This window comes from Taudactylus pleione, unplaced genomic scaffold (genome assembly GCF_031769625.1).
Source record: "Taudactylus pleione unplaced genomic scaffold, aTauple2 ptg000040l, whole genome shotgun sequence".
NCBI lineage: Eukaryota > Metazoa > Chordata > Amphibia > Anura > Myobatrachidae > Taudactylus > Taudactylus pleione.
This window is the reverse complement of record NW_028284442.1, coordinates 33,309,994-33,336,186: the sequence shown is the minus strand read 5'-3', so window position 1 is coordinate 33,336,186 and position 26,193 is coordinate 33,309,994. Positions and strand designations below refer to the sequence as shown.

The 26,193-nt window shown below is 43.1% G+C and overlaps 1 protein-coding gene across 1 annotated transcript in view; it reads right to left on the bottom strand.

Annotated features, from left to right (window-relative positions):
• Positions 1–1,515: 1,515 nt before the first annotated feature.
• Positions 1,516–26,193, bottom strand: part of RNF43 (ring finger protein 43) — a 65,271-nt gene continuing 40,593 nt past the window's right edge. The window contains exons 2-10 of the mRNA XM_088454259.1: positions 19,835–19,957; positions 18,554–18,628; positions 16,837–16,968; positions 16,576–16,677; positions 14,611–14,787; positions 14,295–14,397; positions 8,271–9,344; positions 5,984–6,219; positions 1,516–2,584 (exon numbers count right to left, since the gene is read on the bottom strand). Coding sequence (XP_088310385.1) covers positions 6,173–6,219; positions 8,271–9,344; positions 14,295–14,397; positions 14,611–14,787; positions 16,576–16,677; positions 16,837–16,968; positions 18,554–18,628; positions 19,835–19,957 — 1,833 coding nt within the window. The 3' untranslated portion in view covers positions 1,516–2,584; positions 5,984–6,172. The remainder of the gene's footprint in view (positions 2,585–5,983; positions 6,220–8,270; positions 9,345–14,294; positions 14,398–14,610; positions 14,788–16,575; positions 16,678–16,836; positions 16,969–18,553; positions 18,629–19,834; positions 19,958–26,193) is intronic.

Genomic DNA, 26,193 nt, shown 5'->3' with positions numbered 1-26,193 from the left:
TCAATTTGATTTAAACACCTGTGCTCAACCACGGATATCTCTAAACCCTGAACTGTTGGGACCGCGTTTGGGAGCCTCTGTTTTAGACAATAAAAAGGCAAGATATCCAATGGTGCATGTAATGTGTGCAGACATTGCATACCAAACAGGAGTCTGCAAACAGAAAGGATTACACAGTTTACCACATGGCAAAATCCACCTAATATATTCAAAGTCTGGCTATTCATATGTAATAAGAATGCAAGCATCACCAAGTAGTCTGGACAAGGGTGAAGATGGACCTATCAGTACCAATTGTTGTCAGGCCCCTCATAGCCAAAGCTACAGAGTAGCGGTGGAATCTGATGAAAACAGGGAATCACCAAACAAAATAAAGTTGGAGAGAGACAGTACAGAAAGTTTAAACCAAACTTACAGGACTCCATAGACTTCTGGTTTCCCTAACGACAGTTGTGAGTTCTCTATCCTTACTGGGTGGTGAATTTTCAGCACTTCTAGCAGAAAGACTGAATAACCAATCTGTGTGGTTTGCCAAGGAGCCCCATACAGGAGCTGATAACGTAAAACTACATATGGTTGGGCTGTAAATATTTACAAAGCACCATTTGTGACTGTGAACATTTTCCAGTCATCTCCTCCTACATTTATTACAATCTAATGCTGCCCATCCATTTAACGATGCGGGGGACGACGGCACGATTACGACGCCGTCGTCTCCAGCGGGGTGAACTGCACACTGAACGTTCAGTGTATGCAGATCAATCATCCCCGAACATGGCAACCTGACGGCGGTCGTCAAGTTGACAGTCATGTTCGGGCGATGATTGATGTTAAAAACGACCAGCGGGCCCGCGCATCGCTGGTCGTTTTTAACATTTTACTGCCCGATTTGCGGGCAATTACCAAGCGATTGAGCGATAATGACCGTCGTTATCGCTCCATCGCTAGGTATAATCGCCTAGTGGATGGGCTGCATAACACTGTAATCTAGTATTTTGAGGAAATGCAACAGGATTAAGAGGCAGATTTATCAAATTTAGAAAGGTACAGAACCAACCAATCAGCTCTTAGCTGTCATTTTACAAACACAGGGGCAGATGTACTAAGCTCTGGAAAGTGATAAATTGGAGAGTGATAAACTACCAACCAATCAGCTCCTGTCACAACCTGTAACATGACAGTTAGGAGCTGAATGGCTGGTAGTTTATCACGTTCCAGAGCTTAGTACATTTCCCCCACAGCCTGTAAAATGACAGTAAGAAGCTGATTGATTGTACTTTAACCCTCTCCAAGCTTTGATACATCTACACCATATTAGAGTTTGAATTGTTTCATCTTTTACCCTTTGGTGTACCCGTAGTGCAGATTGAGAAACAATCATCTAAAAAGTCAATTGTTACTGCCCAATTCAAGTTATTCCATGTAAAAAAAAAAATAAAAGTAATAATCCATTTTTCTCTTGTTTTCTGACTGAACCATTATCAGAATTACAATGAACGACCAACAAGCTGGATATCCATAGGAAAATTTGCTTCATTAGTTCTTCAAAGAACCACATTTTTCATAAATATAATACTATTACAAATATACAAAGCATATCTTTTTATACATTTTTTACATGGCATAGAAGAGGCACTAAATGTTTACAATCTGTTCTCTTGGGATGCGAGGCACGGAAAGTAAAATAAGTCTTAAAAAAATGATCTTATTCTGAAGCTTCAGAGGCAGTACCTGAGAGAAGTACCTATAGTAAACTTACCCAATTAGGGGAGACATTTTTTTTAATAAATTTTTTTTGGTAAATCTCAAACTACAGCTGCCGTATCACTGAGAATGTTTTACCCCCATTCCACAGAGGGTTTAAGGCCAAGACCGGCGTTTGTTTATACAATCGAAGAAGTGAATTATTAAGTGTATATTATACTTATTAAACATTGAACACCTGTTGTAATATGGATTATATATTCTAAAGTATGCATTGTATTGCCAATTTGGTCATTGGCCTGCTGGGTTTGTATGTTCTTGGAATTCTGTTGCCAGTATATGGTCCAGTCCTGGCAAAATGCTCTGAATGGTATGGTCCAGTCCAAGAAAAATGCAATGAATGGTATGGTCCAGTCCAGGAAAATGCTATGAATGGTACGGTCCAGTCCAGGAAAAATGCTATGAATGGTATGGCCCAGTCCAGGAAAAATGCTATGAATGGTATGGTCCTGTCCTGGGTAAATGCTATGAATGGTATGGTCCTGTCCTGGGTAAATGCTATGAATGGTATGGTCCTGTCCTGGGAAAATGCTATGAATGGTATGGTCCAGTGCTGGGAAAATGCTATGAATGGTATTTGCTCTGTATATCTCCAAAAAATATGTCCTATTTAAGGCTAGCAGTGATGTCACAGAGCAATGCTGGTCAGGTTTTCCTCACAGATCAGTTCAAACACAGAAGATCTCCTTTGTAAAGGGGCGCTTGCAGATTGATACTGTAGATGGTGGTCTGCGGATAATGGCTCTGCAGTCACTTCAGTTGACACTATTGGGGGTAATGAACCGAGCCCTGAAAGCCTCAGGTCTTAACACATGAAACTCTGTAACAAAAAGAAAAACATTGGTAAGTTTGATTACTAGAAAGCAGAATAAATATAACTGTGGTCCTACGATTAGTGAGACGTTCTAAAGCAGTGGTCAGTGACCACCAGCACACGTGCCAAGCACGGCACACAGAACAGTTTTAAGTTTCAAGCTAGGAACAAATAACCAAGTTCAAAACTAAAATGTAGGCCTCAAAATTCTATAATTAAAAGAGCAATTTGTTTATTCAGTTACAGATAACAAACATTAACAAATAAGCTTCAGGCCTATTTACAGATAATCTAGAATGGTGTACTCGCCTTTTTAACTGCACCCAAATTTTTGATCCCAACTCCGTTACAACTTCCTCTACTCTATAGTTGTGTGGTTGAAAATGTATTACAGGTTTTCTATCATTAAAAATATCTGGATCTATAAATATGATCTATTTATATCTAATCCACCCATCCATCCAATCCATCCACTCTATTTATCTGATCTTTCTATATTGGTCAGGTTTGGGGGTTTTAGTGTTCCCGAAGATGACTCTTGGGTTGGTTCAGAGCTGTGACTAGTGTGTAGGAAACTGGGTGGTCGTATGTAGCTTCTACTCATGAGGTGAGTGAGATACTGAAGCTACATTTGAACCTGATACACCAGTGGCAAGTGACGACTGAATACCGTCCAATCAAGTTGATCCCTCAAACCGCATGACTTGCTGCTGAGTAGATTCCTGATTTTCAAACCTGTCCATGAGGCTTTGCAGCGCACATGGACTAACACTCAGATCTCCCTACAGATTAATTTGGCCAGTGCAAACTGTCAGGTTTGGGGGTTTTAGTGTTCCCGAAGACGAGGTGTGACTAGTATATAAGAAGCTGGGTGGTCGTATGTAGTTTCTACTCAAGAGGTCAGGCTGGTGACTGAAGTGTAGAAGTAAGCTCTGAAGCTGAGAATTGTGGTAGATGAGATGCAGGATGCCAGTCTCGGACCGGCTAAGCACAGGATACCAGCCTGGGACTGGCTAATCACAGGATATAGAGTCCACGGAATGAGACCTGTAGTCTGGAACCACAGGACGTAAGATATGTCCAACATTGCACTGGCAACTGACCAGTGTCCCAAGATGTCCTTTTGTCCTGAGATTGATGCTTTTGGCCATGTGACCGATTCCACCGGGAAACACGGCAGGAGGAATGCCAGAGGCAGGCACAGCATGGCCACAAAGACAGAGTGAAGCCACCAGGGGAATGCGAGAATCCCGGGACCGAAGCCACAGCAAGAAGTCCAAGTGCAGAACCAGGTTGCCAGGTCCTAACAATATTAATCCGATCTATCCATCCAGTGGCTGCTCCAGAGGTGGGGCTGCAGCGCTGCCCAAAATTCAAATAGGGGAGCCCCATCAACTGCCCCTCCACATCGCTAAACGGGACTCACTGGCAGCTGGTGTGGCTCCCCTATTTGAACATTGGACTGCGCTGCAGCCCCACCTCTGGAGACGCCACTGCATCCATCTATCCAATCTATGGGGCAATTCTGGTACACAGGTAAGTCAGTGTTTTTTTTTTTCACTTCTTAGTATACTACTCTACAATCGGTAGGTGTTTTCAGTCTCTTGCTTGATTTTTTGTAGGCATGATGACATCATAAGCCGAAAAAAAAAATCAAAGGCAAGGGCAGTAGCAACAAAATTCTCCAGTAAAGATAAAAAAGGACATAATACAATACTTAAGCCTGATTTCAATCATCTTTGGGTTCTGCTAATATGGGTTACCGCGGGGAAAAAAAACAGTGGCTGCAACATTTTGATATTCAATTACAAAATCTGGGTTTATGTGGCTCTTAATGGGAGTTATCATGGCTTCTATTTTACCTACTCTCCAGAGTAGTTAAAAAGTAGGAACACATTTGTAGTTTAAAGGGCTCAGCGCAGAACCTCAGACACGCTCCTCACAAGGAATAGGAGGCATTTTAATAGCATAAGTTGAGCAATGGCATGTCATTTTTCAGGTGATTTTCGGAAAAAACGGGTTTAAGTGGGACATATTTCGGGGCGTTGTATATATGGAAAATTGCTAGAACTTGTAAATGGGACTTACCTTGTGTTTTTCAAATATTTTGTAAACTTAGCTTAATAACAATTAAAAATCACATTACCTTCTTCTGTACCCCAAAGTATTCTAGAGGCTTTAATTTTTGAAAAACACTAGCTTACTATCATTTTTAAACTGTCGACACCAGACGGGACATGGATGGGCAATATCAAATGTCGACAATGCCAGAATGTTGACCGTTGGCCATGCGATTTTCCACAGACGTCTTAACTAACCCTCACCGCAGCCTAACCCGAACATCGGCTTTTGACATGATGTCAACATTATACCATGTCTACATTCTGTCAGTGTGAATGTTGACATGATGAACGTGCATTGTGTCGGCAGCAATCAATTCCAATTCCAGAAAAATTCTAAACAGACACAGATTATAGTAAAATAACTATTTATCCCTATGTTAGCATATAATAAACCTGTGTGAATGCAGCACTAAAATATGATTAAATGTCGCATTCTATATTCGATAGATCAAATTCACAGAACACCAGAATGGATCATAGCCGACAAGTATAGGACCATGCAAAAACATGGTTTAAAAGGAGAAATAAAATGATGTCAGAGAACACAACTATAAATAATGGCTAAGTTCACCTTATTAGTTGAAGTTTTTCAGAATAATCTCATCAAAAACCTCTGAACAGGCCATAACATTACTGTCTATATAGGATCTCCCCCTACTGTATTGTATGGATATTAAGTCACATAGCAGTTCTGTGACCATATAAAGGCATTGTACATTCAAAATTAGGTAAGTGTGTTCAATAAGTTTACATAAAAAACAATGCGAGACTGCAACAGTGAAAGGATAAAGCAGATATAGCCATAATTAGGGAACCTGACAGAAAGATCTGTAACGACTGTATCTGCTTTATGCGAAGATACTTTGGCACAGCACGTTTGCAGTTGTGGTTAACCAGCTGGACGGCTACACATCGAATACTTGTGTGTTAGAGGCAAAATACTGAGGAAATACTTATTCAATGTCCATCGCTACCAAGAACAGCATCTGTTTCTTATAGGCTGTCCAAATCAGATTAATTCCAATCATTTTATTCTCCACTTTAAATACCAAAATATATCTATAGGGAGCACTTTAGTATTCATTTGCCCAAACTATTATCCCTTCCTATTACATATAAGCAATATGCCTGCTTTAATCCGTCATACACGTGATTTTCCGACCTGCTAAATCTGAAGGGACTCTCGGCATAGGAACGCAGCATGTAATTAATATTCTCAGAGGAATTGCTACATGTTTTAGGCATTTCTCATCAGGCTTGGAAACCGGAAGTGTAGACTCACATGCACAGATGTTCTGGGCGCAGCCAGCAGCTGCACAGACTCTGGAGATGTTACGGGTGTAAAGTGACCTCGTGGCTGTGGAAGGATCTAGAAGCTTGGATATGGAGGCAGTGTGCTGGGGACTTTGGTGCCCCCATCACTGGAACCTGGGCTGTTGGTTCTAGCCAAACATGGGCGGAATGCCTGAAGTTACACTGTATGTTCACAGACAGCTTCAATCTCTTCAGTGCCAGCACCTGGAACAGGGGAACAAAATAAAAGTGAAAAAAATAAAACACTTAGGGGTAAATTTACTAAGGTGAGAGTTTTAAGTAGTGGAGATGTTGCCCATGGCAACCAATCAGATTCTACTTAACATTTAACTGGCACCTACTAGAAGATAATAGCTAGAATGTGATTGATTGCTATGGGCAACATCTCCACTTCTGAAAACTCTCACTTTAGTAAATTTACCCCTTAGTATGTATAAAGTTTTGCAGGGAAAAAATATGCCGGTGCACACTCTAAGCACTAAGTACACTGGTTGTCAAACAGATATAATAAGCTCTGCATATAGAGTATAACTGAGGCCCGGACGCTCTGACAGAGCGCTCGCTCTGAATCAGGGCTGTCTTTCCTAATTTTAGAGCGGCCTCCTGGCCGCTCGTATAGCTGTGGGTGGCCACCCACAGCTATAGCGAGTGGCCAGGAAGATGGTCGCGATGGTCAAGACCATCGCGACCATCGGGCTTGCGACGAGACCCTTGTGGTAGGGTCTCGTTGCCGCAAGCCCTGGAGTGCTTTCGGCTCTATCAGAGCCGAAAGCACTCCCGCTGACATCACTTGTGATGTCAGTGGGGCTGGCCCCAGATGGTAGGCGTTCCCATGGGAACGCCTCCGTCTGGCCAACCACGCCCACCAAAGGGGGCGTGCTGTCACTCACCATCGACAGCACGCCCCCTTTGTAGCGAGACCCATAGCGACGGCTTCGAACTGGGTTACTCCCAGGTCAGCCCCGTTCACGCTAAACCTGTGAGGTCATAAAAAGTGGGAGGTGAATGCTCCACAACCACCAATCAGCTCATTTTAGGCATGGCCCAGGTCGGATAACCCGGGTTGCACCGTTTACACTGCACCATTACCCGGGCCCATCCAGGGTCCAACCCTGGTAACTACCTGGGTTGGATTGCCAGGTCACTTGACCCGGGTTATTTTTCAGGGACCCTTTTACACTGAGCTGCAACCTGGGTAGACCCAGCAAAAACCCAGGTTTTTGCTCTGGTGTAAAAGGGGTATAAGTTACGAACACATTATCTGAGCACTTACCATAATAGTGCCCTCTAATATGTAGACAACAATGAGCACATAAAGGGCAGCTGGGAGAGGTGCTGGGACTAAGCCACTCTCCCTTTACCCTGTATTTGTATATATAAAGTATACTTTAAGGTAGAGACTTCCTTCCACTTGGTCCCAGCACCCTTCCATCTGCCCTTAGGTGATTTTAATCAGCAGTGGGATCCAAGTGATCATTGTCTAGCTGCTCGTATTAAAGAATATGGAGATGACACGTTTCAACATTAAAACAGTCTATATTCAGCAAAATGTTTATAACCATTCTCAAACAAACATAGGAGTTGTTAGAAAAACCCACACCAAAAAATGGAAGACATTACCCAAACATATATATATATATATATATATACACGTGTGTGTGTGTGTGTGTATATATATATATATATATATATATATAATCCAAATGAGGTGGCACTCGGAGTCTTAATAGTAATATAAAGTAGTGCCTTCTTCAGGATGAAGAAGGGGCAGGTGGCCCCCGAAACGTCGATGCATGTTTGAATAAACAGCACTACTTTATATTACTATTTATATTACTATTAAGACTCCGAGTGCCGCCTCATTTAGCTTTTTGTTGTGGGGACGCCGTTCCCTGTAAGGGAGGGCACCGAAGCAAGTATCTTCGTCTTGGTCATGTGAGTGCCGGATCACAATTGTTCTCTCTCTCTCTCTATATATATATATATATATATATAACGGTTGGAGAAAATCTTCCCTAAACAGAAATTAATGAAACGCTGGTTCCCACTTAGTAGACACCACCAATGCTTTGTCAGCTTTGAATTTTGACTGGTCCTGTGTGGCGCGTGTGTACGCAATATGCAGTGGGAATGGAGATGGGCATAGGGATCATTGCTTCCTGTTCCAGCTTCGTAGCAACTCTCCCGCACAGTTTGAAGTCACACACATAAGTGCAAGTAGAAGCAAGCCCTAAGGGATAGACATCAATGCTTACCAAGGTTGTGATGAGGAGGGTGATACAAGTGCATCATTGCTGTGTTTTCACGGTGTGTGTTCACTCTAGCAAGCAGAAGTCGGCCACCTTCTGCCCATAGGGGCTGGGCTCTATCACAGTGCTGAACACCTTGGTTTGGGCATAGGTGACGGGTGCTGTAGGGAGGAAGCTGTGCAGGCGCAGATCTTTTCTTTCGATGACTTCTGCTTGGAGGTTCTGTCCTGTGGCCCCTGGAAGAAGTTGGGGCTTCAGGTTCATTTGGCTCATGTGCTGGTGAAGGAGAGAGTGGCGTAGATTGGCTGTGTCTCACAGCCGCTCTGTTAGTCCTTGGATCAAGGTAGGGTCTAGAAGACTGAGTCCTTAGTTCTTTTTGAGTCAAAAGTGATCTAGATTCCCCAGTTTTGCCATTAGGTACTCTGTGCTCCCTGTGACACCCCAAATCTGTCCTCGTCACACCTCTAGAAGACCGAGGTCTCCTTTTGGCTCTGTGAGGGTGGGGCAGATTAGGCTGGTGTCTTTTGTAGTGGTGATGCCGATGCTGGTGAAAGTGGACATGACTAGCATAGGAACTCTGGCTTGGCCCAACGGTATTGAATCCTGGAAGATCATTCGGAGGTAGAAGAATAGAGGCAAGTGCTGGAGGGGGCGAGTCCCCTGGGTTGCTCTGGGAGCTGTGGCAAGAAGAGGAGGAGGAACCTTGCAAGCAGTGTAGACTGACATCTGTACAGTTTTCGCTGGAGGAGCCATTAAATGGGCCCGAGCTGCTGTCACTGCCTGGGTCATCCGGCAAATATCCACTGGACACCTGACAGTGTGTAGGGATTACCACTTCCCTGGGTCCCTCTGGCGTACGACGGTGAGAACGGGGCACTGCTGTTTCCCAATGATGCCCAGCACCAAGAAAATAGGGCGAGCTAGACAAAAATATACTATTGTTCAGGGGGGGATGCATTAATGGTGTAGTGGAAGGCTGAGCGGGACACTGGAAATGAGCAGTGCCAGGGTAGCGCCTCCATAACGGTGGCTGCGAGGGAGGTCGCACATGCGCCTGACGTGAGGGTGAGTTCGGTTCCACTGTAAAGAAAGAAGAAAACATAAATGTAAGTGATACAACTGTAAGTCTAACTTCACAATACGAGTAGGGATGAGCGCATAGGCGGCGGAGTAGCAGGAGGCAGGGACTGGAGCGGCGGCTGGTCAGGGGCTGTGCATTACTGCAATAGGGTGCGTGGCCCCGGCACTGCACGAAAGAGGAGGTGTAATGTGAGGTCTTTCAACTTAAACACCGCACATTACACCTCCTCCTCCTTCGTGTAGTGCAGGGGTGAGCCGCCGAAGGCACGAGTTTGCACCCAAAATGGGGCGTGGCCATTGAAAAGGGGGCATGTCTATAAGACGCGTCACCAGCCCCTGATCATCTGTGAATACCGTTCCACAGTGGCGACCTTTCAAATGTTTTTGGGGGGGTCACCCCATTGCCGCCCCCTCGTTTCAGCGCATATGCCTCTTATACAAGTAAAATGCTGCACACAAAAAGGTGATCTGGATGGAGCTGGGTGCAAGAGCATTTGCAGGTAATAATGTTACATAGCGCATGTGCACAGCTTGTGCCATTATCTTGAGCAGCACAGATCTAATAGCTGCAGCAGCCTTGCCTCATGCGGTAAAGCAAGTTGAGCACACACAGATTTGCCTTACATTGAGTATAACATATCTTTCCCCAACAAGTGTAAATTCGGCGCCTATACAAAAGGCCTACTATTGACAGCTAATAATGATTGTTATATACTATTGACAGCTAATAATGATTGTTATATACTATTGACAGCTAATAATGATTGTTATATACTATTGACAGCTAATAATGATTGTTATATACTATTGACAGCTAATAATGATTGTTATATACTATTGACAGCTAATAATGATTGTTATATACTATTGACAGCTAATAATGATTGTTATATACTATTGACAGCTAATAATGATTGTTATATACTATTGACAGCTAATAATGATTGTTATATACTATTGACAGCTAATAATGATTGTTATATACTATTGACAGCTAATAATGATTGTTATATACTATTGACAGCTAATAATGATTGTTATATACTATTGACAGCTAATAATGATTGTTATATACTATTGACAGCTAATAATGATTGTTATATACTATTGACAGCTAATAATGATTGTTATATACTATTGACAGCTAATAATGATTGTTATATACTATTGACAGCTAATAATGATTGTTATATACTATTGACAGCTAATAATGATTGTTATATACTATTGACAGCTAATAATGATTGTTATATACTATTGACAGCTAATAATGATTGTTATATACTATTGACAGCTAATAATGATTGTTATATACTATTGACAGCTAATAATGATTGTTATATACTATTGACAGCTAATAATGATTGTTATATACTATTGACAGCTAATAATGATTGTTATATACTATTGACAGCTAATAATGATTGTTATATACTATTGACAGCTAATAATGATTGTTATATACTATTGACAGCTAATAATGATTGTTATATACTATTGACAGCTAATAATGATTGTTATATACTATTGACAGCTAATAATGATTGTTATATACTATTGACAGCTAATAATGATTGTTATATACTATTGACAGCTAATAATGATTGTTATATACTATTGACAGCTAATAATGATTGTTATATACTATTGACAGCTAATAATGATTGTTATATACTATTGACAGCTAATAATGATTGTTATATACTATTGACAGCTAATAATGATTGTTATATACTATTGACAGCTAATAATGATTGTTATATACTATTGACAGCTAATAATGATTGTTATATACTATTGACAGCTAATAATGATTGTTATATACTATTGACAGCTAATAATGATTGTTATATACTATTGACAGCTAATAATGATTGTTATATACTATTGACAGCTAATAATGATTGTTATATACTATTGACAGCTAATAATGATTGTTATATACTATTGACAGCTAATAATGATTGTTATATACTATTGACAGCTAATAATGATTGTTATATACTATTGACAGCTAATAATGATTGTTATATACTATTGACAGCTAATAATGATTGTTATATACTATTGACAGCTAATAATGATTGTTATATACTATTGACAGCTAATAATGATTGTTATATACTATTGACAGCTAATAATGATTGTTATATACTATTGACAGCTAATAATGATTGTTATATACTATTGACAGCTAATAATGATTGTTATATACTATTGACAGCTAATAATGATTGTTATATACTATTGACAGCTAATAATGATTGTTATATACTATTGACAGCTAATAATGATTGTTATATACTATTGACAGCTAATAATGATTGTTATATACTATTGACAGCTAATAATGATTGTTAGATATTTTTTTCAGAAAGAGGTGTCCTCGGACACCTAGCCTCAATATGTCATGCGGTGCAAGGGCACGGCGCGGCGCTGAGCGGTGTAGCGTCTTTTTCGCACAAATGTTAATCTAAGCCGCACCGCAATGTGACAAAACCTCTTCACAAGACTGCACTGATTGATCTGATATGCGACACGTGTATATCTGTGTGCGACTGTACCTCCGAACTTGGCATGGAAAAAAGCTGCACCGTAGTGCTTTGTATGCAGATTTAGACTCGGTCGTGCATAGATATGCTAAAACGCACATTTGAGCAAAAAAGAGGCTTGGCGCAAGCTGTGTGGCACAGGACCTGGCTGTTTGGTGGAACTGTGGCAATAGTGCAGGAGGACAAATCTGTACACTATATATAAAGTTGCAAGTATCTCAAAATGCCTATAACTGAAAATATGATATAATAAACGTACCTATGAAAGCAGGCGTGTGTTTGTTTTTTAATGTTCAACCGTAAATTACCCCTCGTAGATTTTTGTATTCAGAAAAACGGCTGCACAACAACAAGTTACATTTTATACAGAGAGCAGCCAAGCGGTGCTTTGGAAACCAGGCGCTGGTGGTGGGTCCATTCCTTAATGCAGGGGTGGGGAACCTTTTGTCTGCCGAGGGCCATTTTGATATATATAACATTATTCACGGGCGCAGTGCAGGCCACGCCCCCTCAGTGACACGTCACACAGGAGCCAGGCCACAATCGCCGGTGAATACAGCAATGCCCGGAGCATCCGGTGTGACCATCTGAAGCGTCCTAAGGATGCTCCAGGCAGCACTGCTGCATAGATTCTTATGGCATGGTGCCATTCTAGGCTCCCTGCTAGCCAGATGAGGCTAGCAGGAAAAAGCTCAGAGGGCCAGACCAAATGATTCCGCTGGCCTTATACGGCCCCCGGGCCTGAGGTTCCCCATCCCTGCCTTAATGGAAGGACAGCGTGATGTTGAGCTGAGTATGCAGAAACGATACTAATGTTAGATAAATAATTCTAACGGTCGTCAGTATAAGTTTGAACTACATTTAACTACACTACGTAGATCTATTGGGCTTTCCCCACATTTGAGAAACGAATCAAATAAATATTCCAGACAGATACAAGAGATTGTGGACTACAGACAGAGACAAACGCCTGGACTAATCTTTATTATGTACGTGCACACCTGCACTTTATACAGCACAATCCATTTATTGAACTTTGGGCCTGATTCAGACCCGCTCGCGATCGCTGAGCGCTCGCAAGCGGGTCGATGGTGCCCTAGTGCGCATGACGGAGGGAGCTCCGTTGTGCGCATGCACGAGACCTGCATAGCGACGGCCAGCCGTCGTTATGGGTCTGGCACCAAAGGGGGCGTGCTGTCAATGGTGAGTGACAGCACGCCCCCTTTGGTGGGCGTGCCGGGGGCGTGGCTGCCCAGATGGAGGCGTTCCCATGGGAAAGCCTACCATCTGGGTCCGGCCCCACTGACATCACTGATAGAGCCAAAAGCACTCCTGGACTTGCGGCAGCGAGACCCTACCGCAGGGTCTCGTCGCAAGCCCGATGGTCTTGACCATCACGACCATCTTTTTGGCCGCTCGCATAAGCTGTGGGTGGTCACCCACAGCTATGCGAGCGGCCAGGAGGCTGCTCCAATTTTAGGTAGGAGGGCCCTGATTCAGAGCGAGCGCTCTTGTCAGAGCGTCCGGCTCTGAATCAGGCCCTTTATACACTATCCTATTAGGCGCTGCTCCTTTTTATTGTTTCAGATTCAACTTCACCTGTTCGTAATAGGCTCTAAGGCCAGCTGCCATCTGAGCATAATACATGGCGGGTTATTAATTAACCCTATTGCTGCTGAGGGTTTACCCGTTCCTGTGCAGAGTCCATTTTTTCACATTTGTGCTCTTCGCAAAACCAAAATCCCTATTTTCTTGTGCAGTACCCACACAAATTGTACCTCGTTTTTCTTTCAGAAGTCTTTTCAGTCTCAGAAAATAGCATCAGTCTTTTTGCTCTAACACGTCAAATAACATTTAACCAAATGAGTATAAAAAAAGTTTATACACACGCCAGGTCAGTTTGTATTTATAAATTTACATTTTTGCAACTATGACCACATAGACGATTTAGCAAAGCTCCTTTCCCGATCATTATTTGTTGACTTTGCTTTATTCCCATTGAACGCCCTTGCGGATCACTTAGCTGTCAGATTGCTGGTATTGGCTACTGCACTCTGGGCCTGATTGCTCTACTGCTTTAATAAAGGCGGCAATCTCCGGCAATTATACCACAGAAGCTAAGAAAGCTGTGTGTGTGTGGGAGCCAGCAGACTCAATATGACAGCTGGGAGGAGTGGGCAGTTCATTAAGAATACAGTAATCTGTGTTTGCAAGGATTTGGTTTCAGTCATCTTTGTGGTGTTTGGGGAGCTACAAACATTTTGCAGTGGGGCTCAGTATTTTCTATTTGTGCCTCTGTCTACTATACTGTTCTACTCGGACAAGGAGAAATTAATAATATCCAATAAACACCCATAACATATACTCTTATTAGACAATACGGTACAATCTCACTTACCCAAGATGTCAAACATACACAAGGGACAGGTATGATTCTGCCTCAACCAAGGGTCTACACAATTCAGGTGGTACTCATGGCAACAGGGCAAAATCCGCAAGTCCTAGAAAGAAAGAAAAAAAAAAAAAAGAGCTAAAGGTCACAAAGAAGTTTTTGCAATAATGTCAAAACCCTGAAAGCTATATCTGCTACACTTATCAGGTTACCAGGTTGAATTCTATGTCTGATCTGTAGCAAATGTTGCAGATGATATACTGAAACGTAGTAATTTCTCATTGATGACCGATTCAAATTAAATGCTCTGCAGAAGCATTACCTGCCCATCTGAAAACTCCTCCAGACATATGGCGCAAGGTACAGAGCTGCTGGTGCTGGCGGTTTCCAGTCGGCAACCATTTGCAATCCTTGCGCAATGATCTCTTGAAACCCGAGACTGGTACTTTCTGGTACCAAGCCGGCTTATGGCCACTGCAGTCTGCTGCTGTACCGAGTCCTGGAAGGATAGACAAAATACAGGTAAAGTCGTTGTCCACTTATGGAAAATCGCCACTCATAATTTTCCCCTATCCCCTCCTATAACCCTCCCGGGAAACCCCGTTGTTGCCTGAAATCAGCCATTGGCTCCCTGTACAACCAACAGTGATTGCTGAGGACTCAATACGCTCAGCCTAGCCTTATTGCAGTATGTGTTTTCGAGCTGCAGAATAGCAAGCTGTGGCAATCTCTAGGGGCAAATGAAGGGAGATCTGTATTAAAGGAGTGGTTGTGCAAGAGTCCTTCAAGAGGTTGATTTATCATCAAAGTATAATGGAAAACACATGGGGGCTTATGTAATAGCCTGCAAGATACAGATAAAAGGTGCATTTCCGGCCAGTCTGCCCGTATTTTAAAGTGGCAATCATTTAAGAGGCAAAAACAGGTTGATTTGTCCTTTAAATGATTGCCGCATTATTACAATATGGCCAGACTCGCCGGAGCCTGCATCTCACAGGCTACATTACATCAACCCCATGGAGTATAAACACACATATACATAATTATATGTGTCAATGAATATAAATAACTCTACGAAAGTGGCTAGTGAAAAGCATGGACTGGTTTCCATTTCTGAGCCACCTGATCTCCTAGATTCTAGTTCTCAAACTCAGTCCTCAGGACCCCAAACAGTGCATGTTTTCCACGTCTCCTCACAGATTCACAAGTGAATTAATTAGCTCCATCTGTGGCTCTATTAAAATGTGTCAATGACTAATGCACTTGCTGGGTGGGAATTGGTATGAAATACCGCCGGCCGATTCCAGTCAGCGCCTGGCCGACAGATGAGCAGAGCCCGGCAGCGGAAGCCCGACAGCGCTGTAAATCCCGATTATCGCTAAGGTAAGTATAGCCTAACCTAACCCTCCTTAGGGGTGCCTAGCACTAATCCCCCCTCTAAGTGCCTAACCCTAACCCCCCTTCCCCCCTGCCTAAACCTAAGTCCCCCGGGGGGGTGCCTAACCCTAAGTGCCCCCCGGGGGTGCCTAACCCTAGCCTAACCCTCCCGGGGGGGGTGCCTAACCCTAAGTCCCCCCCAGGTGCCCTAAACCTAAAACCGACTGTCCACTCGCGGCGCCCGGCGTCGGGGAAATGTCAGGCGTCTACATCTAGACACCCGGAATTTCACCCTCGCCGGGATATGACAGTCAGGAAGCCGGCTGTCGGTATTAAGGCAGCCGGTTTCCCGCTTGTATACCGCTGGGTGACCTGGAAAACACGAACTGTGTGGGGTCCTGAGGACCGAGTTGAGAACCACTGCCCTAATTAAACATCTTTTCCCTGACATTAGAAAGGTTTACTTGCTGCCGAGCTGTCCAGCAGGGGCGTAGTATCTATCCCTTTTACAAACAATGCAGCAATATTTCAGGATACAGCCAAGAAGCTTAAAACCCTGGTAGGTAGTGAACACTGCAAGAACAAATAGGAGAGAAACTCCTGCCATCTGTACGGATTGTGGTGGGACGTTCTCCCACTCCAGCTGCGGCTCATACACTGCAGCTGTTGTTGTGACCCTGTCTAATGTCCATATGGCCACAACGACAACATGAAGCCGCCTGCAGAGTATTTTCCTCGGGCACTTTAAATTGTTAATCCGGTTGAAATCCTGTATCCCTGTAAAGCTCTGCACAAACATCATGCAACGATCCGAGGAACCAAACTGTGAGCTCATGTCCCTTCTAAAACTATATACATGTCTAAGCAAGTGTACAGAGAAATCATATTTCATTCAATACGTGGCCATTACCTGTGCGGGGCTCCGCTTGCACCGAAGACGAATAACAGAGTATAAGATAAGGACGGAGACTGTACCAAACACTGTTATGAGAATCCAGAGGTCGTGGTGAAGCTGTGAGAGGGGAAACAGTGTTAGCGCATCAGTCATCCATCAGTAACTATGGCAGCGTCTTCCTTCTGACCAATCACCATCACCTACCACCCCAGCAATGTACAAGTCTCCTCCCCATCCTGCCCCCCAGTATAAGCACAGTTATAGTCCCTGCCTCACCCACTTGGGCTCCTCCTGAATCTCTATCTTCACAAGAGCCTCTGTGTTATTGTGCACAAGGTTCATCAGCCTCTCCGCATCATGGCCCCGCACCAGTACTACAGGTTTATTTAGTCCGGCTGGTTGCTGTAACTAAGCGGTAGAGGGGAAAAAAAAAAAAAGAACATAACTTCCAAAGTCAGCATTCTCTTTGTAGAAATTTCTAAGGGGTAGATACAGCAAAGCTTCGATAATAAACAAGTGGTGGTGTGGTGTTGCTATGGGCAACACCACCACGTGTCTGTTTTAGAAACTTTAGTAAATCTGCCTTAATGGTACTCGCGGTTGAAAACTTCTACCTGTAACAAAATGCAGTTTGGGGTTTTTTTTTTGTTTCCGACCATTTATTGAAGCACCATAAACAAATATATTGATCGAATAAATACTTCGGAACATCACTTCATCCATTAACAGACTCATTAGAAAAACAAAACACGTCCATGATTTGTTCTGTAGGGTGAATGAAGCTCTCTTTGGTGTGCCTTAAAGAGAACACGATTGCCGGTATGTACCTAGGAAATCGCAGAGGACAGCTCTCCTGGTAAGAGCGGTCCTTTGCAATAGAGCGACTTCCGGGTTTATGACCCAGAAGTCCCTCTGGCGCAGGCGTCGCGGGGGAGCTGGGAGGGATCCTATTGGATACTTCTCAGGGGGCGTCCTGAAAATAAGCCCATAGGCTTCTATTGGGTAATGCCACCTTAAGGTGGCTTTACCCACTGGGTCGAAGCATCCGGAATGTATCGCATTCCAGTGCTTAGTACATATGAGAAATACAGTTAAAACCAGGAAAACCGCATTTTCGGGGTTTTACAGCATTTTTGAGCTTAGTACATCCTGCCCTATATATGAAGCACAACGGAACTTAGATTGAAAAAAGCCGCGCCCGCTACATCGTAGCACTTCGCATACAGATTCAGAGACACCGTTTCACACAGATATACAAGTGTCGCATATCAAATTAATCAGTCTGCTGGTGTGTCAGTCACATTGCGACTTAAGACGCATTTTTGGGAGAAAAAATAAAAAAGATCAAAAAAAAGAGCCAGCGCTAGCAGAGTCTCACAGGACCTGGCACGCTGAGAGGAGCTTATTAGCGAGACTGCAGCAAAGATAGGTAAGGACACATCTGTATATGTGGTAAGAACTGAGAAACGCTCTTTTAAAATGCTCTTAAAAGTGGGACAATATGAAAAACAAAAAAAACACTGGAGAAGAGTGATGCACAGAACTAAATTAGAGGTTTGAATCTATCCAAGACTTTGGGGTCTATTTACTAAGCTGTGTTAGGAGATAAAGTGAACGGTGATAAGGTACCAGTCAATCAGCTCCTAACTGTCATTTTTCAAACACAGCCTGTGACTTGGCAGTTAGGAGCTGATTGGCTGGTACCTTATCACCGTTTACTTTATCTTCTAACACAGCTTAGTAAATAGACCCCTTATTCTTAAATCTACCATCCATCCGATTCCAGTCGCATTCCTTAAACCTATACATTTCCGGTTTAGAAAACCATAAAGTTATTGAAACACCATAAAAGTTTTTTAAACTTTTTCGATTTAGAAGTTTCAGCGCATCTCCTATCACCCTTGGTGTAAGAGTATATGTAATAGAAATGACTTTTTATTAACGCACACAGAAAACAACAAGTGGTATAAGTAGCAGAATGCGCTATCAATACCTGGTCCACAGCTCCTTCATCATCACTAATATCAAAGAGTATAGCGCGAGATCCCCTATTCTCTGCAAGCTGAACCTGAAACAAGAGCCATGAGATTACTGCAGGGCAGATACCAGAAGTACAAAGAGACACAAAGCACTGGGGAGAGAGGAGGGTGACAGGACAAAGAGCAGCTCGGCACACTTTTATCTATCACTTTCAAGAAGGCAAACTTGCTGAAAAACTATGGGGAAGATTTATCAAACCTGCTAAAAAGGACAAGTGGGGGTGTGGCCCTAAAAACCAATCAGATTTTATTTATATAGAATGTATTAGATTAATGTTAGCTAGTAGCCTCCACTTGTCCTCATTAGAAGGTTTGGTAATCCCCACCCCCTCCCCCCCTAAATCTGCATCATGTATTGCTGTATTACATGTCACTAGTCTCTACTCCCCATGTTTCAGAGTTTCTTTTAAAGTTCACTTGTCGTATCCTACTCACAAAGCAGGCAGACATTTTGTGAGCTGGGCCAAAATAGATGACCATGTAGTCTATCATCTTATACCAGAAACCAGTGCCTCGTGCCTCAGCTTGTCACTATGTCCCAGATATTTTATAAGGTCAAGTATTGGTTCAGCTACAAAATGACAGTCTGCCGTGTGTAGTTTGACGGCCTTTAATCTGCAAGGTCAAGGATTCCCCTCTGGCTACAAGCGTTTTCTCAGCTTACTTATTTCTATCGCCAAAGCAAGACCAGCAACATTTACAAATAAAACAGTAGCCAATAAATAATATAATAAAATTGACTAACTCAAACTTTGTGTACAATGTGCAAATATATAGTATATAATATATACACAGACGACGGGAGGGAGAACAGATGGCATTTACGGCCTTCCCCCCTATTGCATTCCAATGTTTCAGGTGCAGGGTCGGAGGTCACCAGCCAGCTGTTTGATCAAACAAAAGATGGTAAATTACCCAGGGAGGACCTACAGTCTGACACAGACACACCACCATAGAGACTGTAGGATGCAGAACGGACAATAGTTTATGGTGATGTAACTACGTGCTATGAACTGCGATCTGGTAACACTCTGCTGTTTCACTTATGCGCTAAGTGTTTATGATCTTGCTGTTTATACTTCCCATATTAAATATAAGCTGCGTAATGCCATTGTCAAGTCTGTCATTGGAACATGCATATCCAATTACCTCTATGCAGGGAAAACAGTGCATCATGATAGAATTACAGGGAGGTCACCTAAAGAGTACACAAGCCTCGGGCTCCACGGATTTACCTTGCTTGCCAGGGACAGGCATGGTTGGGGGGAGCGTTCCGGACTCTCCAGTTTAACGATGGAGATGAATTCAAGTTTCGGCACATCGTCGTCACTGGCATTGCAAAGAGACAGCGGGTGAAACTATACAGAGAGAGAGATACATACATTAGGAATCAACTCAGGTATCTTCCTTACAAGATTAATGAATCCCATCATTAAATAATACAATACAATTCTGAAGTGATGGTTATTTTGCAGGATTAGGGTAATAAGAAAGTCAGAGCTTGTACAAAGTGCAGAGACTCCCAGACAATAGCACAGAAAAACATACTTTTGTTATGTACTAGTAAAAATAATTGGAAGGAATCTTAAAACTCATCCATTCAGGGAAATGCATGTAGACATTTAGGCTGCGATTCGGAATGGCACGCATGCAAGTTCAAATGTGACAGCACCTGGCGATTATTAGGACACGGTGCATAAGTTGCGGAGCTGTATACACATCCTTAAGAACTTAAGAGAAATTCATACTCATCACTGCAGCCGCTGAATGGACGATAGCGGGTGGTAAATATATGAAAGACAGCGCTGCCTTCATTCTATCCCATTAAAAGATTACAAAAATCATGCTGTAAACATGCTTAAAATATAAACAATTTTAATTCATATAAAAGCATAAATGTAGAACAATAATGAATGATAAATGTAATAGAAAATAGCAAGGATTATAAAATAATAATATAAAAACCCTAAATCCATTTGGGAGACCTGTGCAAATGGTCTGAGGTGTCCACAGTTAAAATTGATAAAATATAATTTCCTTTAAACCTGTTTTGTACCAAACTGTGTAGATATTTGAAGTAAAAGAAGCCTGATATTTAAATAGTCATTTAGAAGCCAAAATGATACTTAATATCCAGAAATAGCACATACTGTTTGTGCATGTATACAAAATGCATTTGTTCAATTGAAACGGGTGTGATATAAGAGATAGATAGTAATTAGATAGACAATGTCTAGATAGACTAAAGATGTTAGACAGTCAATAGTTAAGGTGGGTACATACCTTGGGATATATCTGCAGATCAATTGCCTGTACACAATCGCCTGTACACACTGGCCGACGGGAAGCAGATATATTGGCTGATCAATTAATTGGCCAATATATCGGCCAGTGTGTACCCACCATTAGACAGGGACAAAAGGTCGACAGGGACAAAAGTCAGATACACTAAAGTGAGATGTAAAATTGGCGACAGGTACAAAAGGTCCCACAGGGTCAAAAGTTCGACATGAAAATGGTAGAAAATTTGTTTGTGTTTTTTTAGCCCTAATCTTGACCCTAACCTAAACCCTCCCCTTGGTGCCTTACCCTAACAAAAAAAAAAGTAATAAATGTTGATCATTTTCATGTCGACCTTTTGACCCCTGTTGATCTTTTTACATGTCTAACTTTAGTGTGTCTGACTTTTGTCCCATCTAGCTACTGACTGTCTAACATCTGGTGTCTATCTATAGTCCGGAACCGAATTGAAACGCCATAGTATAGCAGGCAAATTGGAGTGTTCTGACCCAGAAAGGTAATTCTCCTCCGTAAACATGGGACCTCGGGTGTAACGTTCACCGGGATATTCTTGTGGAGAGGTTGGTATTGTGAAGCGCTGCCAAATAGTGGTGTGCAACCCGTCTACCAGTGCACCTGGAGTGCTGCCAGCTGGGACCTGGAAGATGCGGATGCAGTGTGCTTGTTAATCAGTGCAGCCACATCCATCTGTCTTACAAATTGCCGGCCTGGCTAAGCGGCCAAGATGTGGCATAGATAGTGTGGCACGATCGGGCGTACACGCTATGCGATCTGCATCGGAACGATATTGCGCGCTATGGATCGCCTAATGTGTACCCTGCCTAAACGTGGAAGCTACACATTTCAAAGCTGTAGCGCGTTTCCTTCCGTTGCCGAAATTTCTTCCTGTGGTACTGGGTGGCAAAATGTCGGCAGCAGGGCAATCGCACACAAGAGAAAAGTTCCGTGGGTGTGTCATGGGCATGTAGCCAGAATTACTACCTATTCTCAGTCATACATATGCACCGTGCATGCCACATTCTGTCCCTTCTCCTGCACCTAGCACAGGATGCTCTCACGGCTGGCGGATGGGGTGGTGGGTCGCATAACCTCAGAATACGGGCGCAAAGTCAGATTAGTATTCCATTTGCATTACGTGCCACTCAGAATCAGGCCTTTAGTAAGGAATGAGTGTTAGAAGTTTGTACAGTATTTGGATTTTATTAACTTGCACACAGTGAAGGCAGCCATTTAGTGGGCTAAACTGGCTCATGTTAAAAAGAATGCAACTTATAATCTCCCAGTCAGCATCAGTACAGCAGGAGCTAACCTTAATGCAGAGGAACAGAAGGCCTCAGTTATGGCACTAGTTCAAAAGTGAATTGATAGGCTTTATTATTATGCTGCATACCGATTCATCAGACCACGCTGTGTGCAGGTGAAGGATGCACTTTTAGGAAAATTGTGAACTTTTCAGGAGCTGATTATAGCAACAGCCTGAACATTATAGACAAAAAAAAAAAAAAAAGAGGACATACAAGTGAGATCGTGAAACTGAGATAAGTGGGCAAGCAGGGAGAAGTGCAATGTAAAGGTGCTTACTCACTAGAAGACAGGCAAAAGACTGCACGATTACGACATTGTAATCGTGCAGTCATTTGTCAATCCGTGATGTGCCTACACTGAGCGAGCACAAATAATCATCTGCAAACACGCTGAACGTTATAGTCAGGTTGACCAACATGTTTGCACGATGATAGATGTCTAAACGACCAGTGGGGCGCGCATCACTGGTCATTTTAGACATTTTTTAAACTATCTGCAAACGATTATCGAACGATAACGATACCGGTATCGTTCAATCACTCATTTTAATCGTCTAGTGGATAGGCACCTTAAATGTTTACTAGTAGAATGGACAGTATTGGGTAACTAGGCTGTGGTGCTACATGAACAAAAGAAGAAAATATAATTAGTCAGGAATGTCCCCAGACACTGAAAGCATCACAAATCTGCTTCGGGAATATTTTAATTACACTAAAGGCTCCAGTGCACGCTCCAATCCAGCCACAAGCACTGTCTGTGCACTCAGGTTTGCAATAAAGTGTATAGAAGGAAGATCACAGATGCACAGACAGAACTACCTGGTTGATTCTGCCAGTAGCCTAGTTGTGTCTCAAAGATGAAGCCACAGATGCTTATGTACAAGGCCAATAGACTTAAACAGTCAATGGCTCATTAAAACCAGGTAGCTCTCAAACGGCTGCAGTAAACATGCTATGTACACAGACAGACCAGCCATATTCCTCATTCAAATGGATCATAGGGTACATTCAGATGGAGGAGGATGCTTATGGGGTGATCACTGTCATTAATGTATATGGCCTAAATTATGAGATATGGATCATAGGACCTGATTCAGACCCGCTTGCTAGGATGCGTTCGCACGCAGCCATCAGCTGCCAAAGTATGCAAATTCCGCGATCACTAGCAATATATTAGCACGCCCACTATGTCTTGCCGTGCGATCGCGGTATGTATTTAGACGCCCATTTTCCCTTAGTAACACGTCATCTCCAGGAAGTGTATTCAACAACTGGCAATATCGGACCCATATGCGGCACTTGTGGCTGACCATACCATCCCGCAAGCACTGCGAGTGCTGATGTGTGTATTTCAGCCATGTAACATGTATGCTGACAATGTGTCTTAATTATGCACGCCCTTGAACGGCGTTCAGACACTCACACCTGCGTTCGCACCACCACAACCCCGTTACCATCGACCACCCCGTCACCACCCACAAATGGCACGACCTGTCACTCATCCTTTCGGTGCGTCTGTGTGCAAGGGACGATTGGTTTGCGATCGCAGTGACTGGTTCGCGTGCACGCACTGCGTCTTATACGCATCCGCAAATTGTGAACATCAGCAGGCTACGTGCGAACGCATCCTAGCGAGCGGGTCTGAATCAGGTCCATAGTTCCAAATGACTGCCTCTTAGGAAAGTTGTACAAGTTTATGCTTTAACCCTTTTATCCTGAGCCCTGCAGTGCAAATGCTCACTGTGAGCAGGGCCGCTGTATAAAAGTGCAAGCAATGCTATAAACCCAGGTGCTAATTATGGGGTGCTGATATGCATTGCAATACTGTATAAGGGGGGGGGCACAAATAATAATACAACAGTGATTCCTTTTTGTGAGCTTTGATCAAGGACCCCTGGTTAGGAGCTTTTGATTACAGGTCAGAAATTATGTGGAGTCTTGTCTGGTCAATTTTCTGCCTTTCGCACCCGATTTGGCCCATGTTTGGTATTGTCCTCAGTCATCCCAGTATTGGTTGGTGGCAGATGATTGCTTTGGCTGTTGGTGCAGCGGCTCGGAAGGCCATTCTTCAGACCTGAAACTGCCCCAATGCCCCCTTATTGGCATTGTTTAAAGCAAAACATTTTCATATTTTTTGCATGAACTAGGTAGAGGTGACCTCAAATAAAGAATCTAAGATGGCACAAGTTTTCACAATCTGGGAAGTTATATAAACACTTAATCCACAGAGATGAAGCACCAGATTCAGAAGTGTCTACAACATACCTCCTGGTATCTGTCACTAGTGATAGCTAGTGATACTCCTATCGTACCATGATAGGCTGTCCATGGAGATGTATGGAGAGCAGTGGTGTACCAAGGGGGTGCGTGTGGGGCACCTTGCCATGGGAGTCATCCTGGCAGAGGGGGGTGCCGCCGGCCTGGGTAATGTCCAGCCCTGGGATCAAGTGTTGATCCCAGAACTGGAAGTCCTGCAGGCAGGACACATCTCACCGGACTGTTCCCAGCAGCGGGTGATATTTGGCGCAGCTGTGAGCTGGCGGACATTTCAATTTGGTGCTGGCCACGAGCCAATTACGGCTTGCGGACAGGCAGCCAATAGAAAGCGGCTAGAACGAGCCAATCATGGCTCGCCGTGTCATGGCTGGCTCTGCCCGCGGTGTCTGATGTCAGATGCCACTGGCCAATAAAGTCAGTTCAGCGGCGGCGGGCAGAGGAAGAGCTACAGCCGCTGTGGAAGAAGCCAGAAGTCGCCCGGCTCAAGAGAAAAGAGCTCTGGAGGTGGTATAACTGGCCATGACGGGTCAGCAGCAGAAGAATGCGGCTGAGGAGCAGCTAGGCTACCATTAATACCTCCCTAGACCACCAGGTTGTCGGGCACTAGGCCCCTGGGGTAATTAGGCCTGTGGCACCGATAGGGGGGGTGCAGTTTATTCCCTTGTCCTGGGCGCCAAACCCCTTTACCTCGCCCCTAATGGAGAGGCCTTCCTGGGGTGGCGGGGGGAGTTAGGACGAGAGATGAGAGTTTGCATTGTATGTTTTTCCACAATCCTTTAACATGTCCATTTTTTTTCTGTACTCTGTTTTACCATGCAGTCAATACTGCATTTATGCTGACATTGTGTGCTCTATTTGTTGACTACTTGACGGATGTTTCTGTTTATTATGTTGATTTATTGCCATGTATCAATATTTTGCTTCTTATTTATATACATGTGATGCTTCAATAAAAAAAAAAAAAAAAGTGTCCATTCAAGTTCAGATCACCAAACCAGCAGGTATGCCATATAAAGAGACTCTAATATGGCCTCATGAAACATCTGTATCTTAGCCGTTTCTGTCAATATAGCTAATCAGCCAACTGGATTATCCTTCCGATCTATTCTGATCTGATTGAAACAGATGATGATTAAATATATGTTTTTCTGACAGACGTTCGCCATGACCACCCGTGTGAGCACTTTCTCAACCATTTCCCAAGTGTAACCTTTATTCAGTCCTTATTTGCATTGTGTAGCGTGAGTTCCAATTGGGTGCAGATATGAAGACAGATGATTGTGACGGTGTGTGGGATGATTGTCAGATGCTCGTCTCACACAAGTTATCAGTATGACAGTAGAGAGGAATTAGACCACAAGCCGGAGCCCTCTGATCTCTCCTACTCAGCTCCTAAGAGCTTGTATTATTGTATTATATGAACAGAAAAACAGAGTCGCTGAACTTTCTACATTTTTTTTTTGTTTCATGTCAGCAAATACAGGAAGCAATTATTTAAAATTAAAAAATGAAATCAGTGACATATCTGTTGGACGTATCTGAAATAACCCCCTAGAGCATATTCCAACACTAGATGGCAAAAAGGTACAAGTCTACAACAAGACTGGGCTGCACACTTCCTGTCTGACAGAAGAGATCTATTACTAACCAGAATACCATGCTTATGTAAATGCTCAGAACTAATGTAGCTCCCACTTGGAACATGCACACTC